This window comes from Oncorhynchus tshawytscha, linkage group LG14 (assembly GCF_018296145.1).
Source record: "Oncorhynchus tshawytscha isolate Ot180627B linkage group LG14, Otsh_v2.0, whole genome shotgun sequence".
NCBI lineage: Eukaryota > Metazoa > Chordata > Actinopteri > Salmoniformes > Salmonidae > Oncorhynchus > Oncorhynchus tshawytscha.
Window position 1 is genome coordinate 48,039,352 of NC_056442.1, and position 6,522 is coordinate 48,045,873.

A 6,522-nucleotide genomic window follows, 5' to 3' on the forward strand; every position below is an offset into this window, starting at 1 on the left:
CTAGAATCCTAGACTCCGTAGGGATACAAATAGCCACAGAAACCAAAGACTGTACCTAAAAAAGGACAAAGGAGGAGAGGAAGGAGCAGGGGCCCCAGTGTCAACCCCTGCCTTCAACAAATAAAATCAACATCCTCACATGTTTTTGAAGCTGTACAAACAACACAAAGCAAACGCTAGTAAGTGTGAATCATTGCTCACAACACAGCAAGTGTTGACATTACTAATGCAATAGAAGACAACTGGGAGCCTCAAAAACAACATTTTATGAATTACCGCTTCCTCATTCAAAAATTGCCATATAGCACAGGCTCAATAGGTTTTAGTCTCACCTTACCCAGTAGTGGTGTGTGTGTACAGTAACTGGGGAAGCCAGAAAAAAAGCCATATTACAACCTGTGTTTTGTGATAATTGCGTTGTTTGCTCTATAACCTGTTAGTTCATATGCCTTGTCACCGTGATATATAGGCCAAAAGACCAAGACAATAAGAATACACAGTGGCAGAATAAATTCAACCACACCTCTGTTTCCTCACAAAACTGCAGAGGAATCTCTGTCCAGTGAAGTCCACAAAGCATTTTGTATGTAAAGGTAACAGACAGTTAATTGACCTACAGCATGGTGAAGCAAGTTAATGTTTCCGACATTTTCAGACCACTAAACAACTATTGATTTAGAACCACAGAGAGTTACCGCAAGTCACAAAGAAAACAGGAGCTGCCTCTACTATTCCAGCAACATTTCAAAATCATCAAATCATCTAAAAGATACCAAAAACAATTTAGTCCGATCACCGTAAGCTAAATATGATGTGTCTGTCCATGGTTCTGATTTCTGTGTGTGCGCGTTTGTGTTGACTTACCCTACTTCGAGAAACACCAATGCCGTCCTCCTCTCTTTCATGTTGATGAAACGGTCTATCACTCTGTCATACGGGACATGCTTTTATTTGTTGTTGTCCTGGGCTACCTGGCTAAAATGCTTGCTCACTAGCCTAACTTCCATGCATGGGCAACGTTAGCTAGTTAACATTAGCCTTCTACATCTAGCTACATATTGAACTTCCATCCTCTCAGGTCAGGGGCAGAACAACGTGTGAATGTATGGTTGGATCAGAATTGCTGTTATTGGCCAGTACAGAGAATGAAGGAAAACCACAAGTCCAAATCCCTTTCTCCACCATGGCTAATTTAGGAAAGGGCTAATGTTAGCTAGCTAGCCAACAACACAACAAGATGCAACAATTCAAGTTGTTTCTGTCAATGACCTATATGTTCTCAATGCGATTTGATAGGAGTGATACCACATCCAAACTGGCTTCCTTTTACATTTGTTTTGGGGCGCCAGGACCATTCACAGTTGAGCTCACTCAGTTTAGCTCAACGCAGATTGGCTATTATTTTGTTTTTTAAATCACCAAGGCAGGCCAAATGCTCGCTGGCTTCCCTTGTATTCAATGCTACGGGCAGCAACAATGTCATACTCTTTATGACCACACAGCATCAGATAGATGGCCTACACATACAGAGACAGAAGGGCGCTGTTTCGCTTGATCTGATGCTTTCTCCAATGAGTTAATATTCAGCCTCATCCAAATTGAAGGAACATTATGAAACACAGAGAGAGGAAAGAAAAAATATTTGACAAGTTTTTTTTGTTTGTTTTTTGGTGGGGGGACCTGGCTTCCCTTGGTATCCATGAATACCCACCACTGACCTTACCCATATTCAAGAACAAGATGTGTCTGTTTGAGTGTGTGTGTGTGTGTGTGTGTGTGTGTGTGTGTGTGTGTGTGTGCGCGCCTGAGGGGTGATGAACACTTCCCTCCAGTAAACATGATTCAGGCATTAGGATTGTGAATTGTGACGTTGTAAACCTCAGTGTTGGTGCAATGGCCCACCTATCTTTCCATTAGTCACATTTTTGATCAGGACCATATCAGGCCTCCTGTCACCTGGCCTCTGATTTATGGTATCACAATACTCTGCAGTTGAAGCTCTTTTAATGTCTCCATTAAACTGGCTCCCTTGTAGGCCAATGATTCCCAAGAAGCCTTGTAAATCATAAAAATAATGCTGACTCTCCCCGTTATATTGATTGAGGAGGGGGCTCTAATTTGAACCGTGTGGGAGAAATAAAACAAAATTGTATAAATTACTTTCACAATTACTAACAGTATCACCATTAAAGATTGATGAAACAACAGTGAGGAAATAAACTGAGTGCCAGTCATGTTTAAAGTCTACTAGTTATTATTCTGCAGGAATACATGCTGTGTTATGCATCATTCACTTGGCTTGGGTCCTGGGCTGAATCTGAAAGCAATCACATATATGTCCACACCCATCTCTCTCCCCAAGACTAGCACAGCTACACCTGTGAGCTCAGCTATGTCCAAAAGGGCAGGTGGAATGTAATATTGTATTCAATAAATAAGCAGATCTAACCATCTCCCTGTCGGTAAATTCATTAGAGAGGAAAAAAAAATTGTCAGCGAATCAGTGATTAAATCGTTGATCAACCCATACAGTGTTGAATCAGACGCTGAAATTGTAGTGCAAACCTTTTGTTTGGTTATGTTTTCCTGTTGATATGTTATGCTAATTTGCACACCTTTGGGTTAGGTATAGTGGCCGGGTTCTACTGGCTATCAGGTGTCAAAGGGCTAGATACCATCACGCAGAAAGTGGTGATGCTGTTGCCAAGGACACAAGATGGAGATGGGTATTTTTTGAATGGCTAACATTATTTTTTTTCACCAAATATAACTACTTTCGAGGAATTCATAATTGTTGCTATTATACGTGTGACTTCAGTAAAACAGAAGGCAAAGATATCTGACATTTTAGTTTGTGTTGACTTCATCATTTCAGTAACCTAAAACCATTTTATAACCTCTTTCAGGGTGAACGTTCCAGATTATAGAAATAACTTTCACTAAGAACTCCTCCGATAAACAGTCTATCAGGTCTCCAATTAATTGTAAAATAAAACACATATACTGTACAATCACACTGCCCATGGCATAACCTAATCATAACCAGCGACATGAGACGCTTGTTACATAGTCTATCACATAAAGTGTATATAAACATTAACCATAGTTAAAACTGTATGGAGGAAAATACTAAATAAGAATACAGCATCTGAAGAAAACGACTTGCAAGAGTTGAACTTCGCCATTTTTGGAAAGCACCATTCTTTCCCAATATCAAACAAATACAACTCCACGACAGAATGATTTCGATACCATGTGAAATTCCATAAATAACTTACCATCAACTTGAAAGTACAATAATCCAGCAACAAGGATGGACGCTAGCGGACCCATACTAGCATATTAAACATCCACGGTTTACGCGCAAATCCTTGGATATAGCCGGGAAAATATGTCCAAACAGCAGCAAATAGTTTTATTTCAATAGTTTGAGATTTATATAGGTCCTAGTTACTGACTAAAGCCAGTTGAGATGTCCAATAATTTAGAGGATTCATTGTAGCCCGCACGTTCGAGCCCGGGATAGATTCACATCCACAGCCGTAAAAACAAATTATTCACTCGCGATCATCTGAAATTCCAGCTGCTTTTCCCACAAGTTAACTTGCAATGGCCATGTCTATTTTTCCAATAAGTACGAAACCATACAATATGAAATGACAACCTAAAATAAAGTATAAACTGTTTATACTGGGTTCAAGAGAAACGCATCCAATCATCTAGGAGCCGTCTTGGTTTCTGCTCCTTGAGACGCGCCTTCCGGGCGGACACCTTGCAAATCTTCACTGATGTCTCTCAGCCGTTCCTCATCAATACATAGATATCCAAGTCTAAATGTGTCTAAACAAACACCAAAGTCCCATGTACTTCAGTCAATAAGTACATTTTTACATTTCATAGGGAAACCGCTCCACAGGATCACATGTGCCTTGCTTGTGCCTAAGCACTGTAAATGTACAGTCAAGTCAGTTGAACAACCTATCCTCTCCCTCCCTCTTGGTTTCTGTACAGCGCTATCACTAGGAGCCCATGGTCTATGCTCACTCCGCACAGCCTCATCTCCGACTGATACACATACACAAAACAAGAATCCGGAGGGGGAGGAGAGAGTCAGGGAGGGAGGGAGAGAAGGGTGGATGTAGGAGAGGAGACGGAGTGCGCTCAAGTGTGCATTGGGCAAAGCCATATTGTTGGAACTGTCTATGAAGTTCAAACGAAGTGGATCCGTGCCACGGGTATGCTGCTGCGGGACCACTCTAGTGACTTTGAAGCACTTGGGTCATTCTGTCCTTGACCCACCGGAAGTAGCCTAGCTCAGCAGGCTCACATAACCTATTGTATTCTTCGAGAGATTTACAGGATTTTTTGGGTGGAAATTATTCACAAATTTAGAAATTTAGGAGACAACTTTTATTAACCATAATATCTATTATGTTGATCTGAAGGAAAAAACATCTTAAATGCCCAGTGTAGTCAAACATGTGATCTAACTGTGTTTTATATATATTTCAAAGACCACCTGATATTTCAGCCTGTTTGGTGGGATGGATTTGGCCTGCCTGGTAACATCACCAGGTGGTAAATGATTTAATAGACCTCTCTGCCAACAACAGCTAGTTTCCCCCTCCCCACTCAGACAACTAGCAACATCCTTGCTTAAGAAATGGCTCTTTCCTAAGAAGCCATTTTTGTTCCTTTTAAACCATTTTAATTAAAAACAATCACAGCAAGTTACTTCATTTTTACACAGAAATGATTTGATATTGAGATAAAAATGGCTGCATTTGGACCTTTAAGTGCTTCCTAAAATATATAGGCCTATATAAAGAAATATTGCACTTACTTAACTTCTACAGGTAACTTCTACAGGTAACTTCATTATGATCCTGCCTAAAAACAGCCTACTTTTCAGTCTGATATATATATATATATATATATTTATATTATGCCCAGACAGCATTGCATTTCTGTGTTCATAGACAGCATAGCGAGATAGATCTTCTAATTCTGTGTGTGTCATTAATATTTGATGTGGCTGGCCTGGATGTGGCAGACAGTGAGTGGCAGCACAGGAATGATTGCCACGTTAGTCATCTGTTTGCTGTGGCACGCTGGTGCGCACGCACATTAAACATGCAGAGCACGAGAAGATTGTGAATGGTGGGTCAAGAGAATAATATATTCAGAGACAAGCACAATTATAAATTTGACCTCATGGGCTAATATTGACCGATAATAATTAGACTTTGGAACATTGGTGATGTAAAACTAATATAAGCAATTTGAACTGTATGTTTATTGTGGTTTAGCGTGATATATAAGCAGACTTCAATATAATTACAATGCAAGAAGCTCCCCAAAAAGTGTGCCTCCTCGCCGATTTCAACTGCCGCCTTAGTCACGTTATCCTAGCGCCGGGTCTGGCTGTCCTCATCCCCAGGATACTGGACAGAGATGCACAGGAGGCAACAATGCCGCAGCCGCCTGTAGACTGTTCGCACGAGACAGGCTGTTACTATGTGAGCTCGGAGCTCCCCCTAATGGCAGCAATCATCATGACAACCCACAAAACCTGATTCCAGCATATCAACAATATTCTGTGGAAAAGGTCTGTCTGTTACAGTATCTGCAAAAGGGCGTTGAACAATGAGCAGTCTAGAAGTTTGTTTGTTTGTTTTAAAAATGCACAACATTTTAAAGAGGAAGCCTAAACACTATAAGTAGCCTATCCTATATACATGTAATTCTCCCTAGGCTATACATGTACTATAGAAACGTATTGGTCACATAAGACCATATATTTAACTTAGATGTTGGTTTAAAATTCGATCTATGGCAGGCCTACTATGCTCTATGAACCTGTACAGAGAACACTCAGGGTCTACTCTGATGTCTATGAACATGTACAGAGAACACTCAGGGTCTACTCTGGTGTCTATGAACCTGTACAGAGAACACTCAGGGTCTATTCTGGTGTCTAGGAACCTGTACAGAGAACACTCAGGGTCTACTCTGATGTCTAGGAACCTGTACAGAGAGCACTAAGGGTCTACTCTGGTGTCTAGGAACCTGTACAGAGAACACTCAGGGTCTACTCTAGTGTCTATGAACCTGTACAGAGAACACTCAGGGTCTATTCTGGTGTCTATGAACCTGTACAGAGAACACTCAGGGTCTATTCTGGTGTCTATGAACCTGTACAGAGAACACTCAGGGTCTACTCTGATGTCTATGAACATGTACAGAGAACACTCAGGGTCTATTCTGATGTATATGAACCTGTACAGAGAACACTCAGGGTCTACTCTGGTGTATATGAACATGTACAGAGAACACTCAGGGTCTACTCTGATGTCTATGAACATGTACAGAGAACACTCAGGGTCTATTCTGGTGTCTATGAACATGTACAGAGAACACTCAGGGTCTATTCTGGTGTCTATGAACCTGTACAGAGAACACTCAGGGTCTATTCTGGTGTCTAAACCTGTACAGAGAACACTCAGGGTCTATTCTGGTGTC

General features: G+C 41.0%; 1 protein-coding gene across 1 annotated transcript in view; it reads right to left on the reverse strand.

Annotated features, from left to right (window-relative positions):
- Window positions 1-4,052, reverse strand: part of LOC112267279 (roundabout homolog 2-like) — a 410,580-nt gene extending 406,528 nt beyond the window's left edge. The window contains exon 1 of the mRNA XM_042296566.1: window positions 3,279-4,052. Within this exon, the coding sequence (XP_042152500.1) occupies window positions 3,279-3,333 (55 nt within the window). The 5' untranslated portion in view covers window positions 3,334-4,052. The remainder of the gene's footprint in view (window positions 1-3,278) is intronic.
- Between the last annotated feature and the right edge of the window lie 2,470 nt (window positions 4,053-6,522).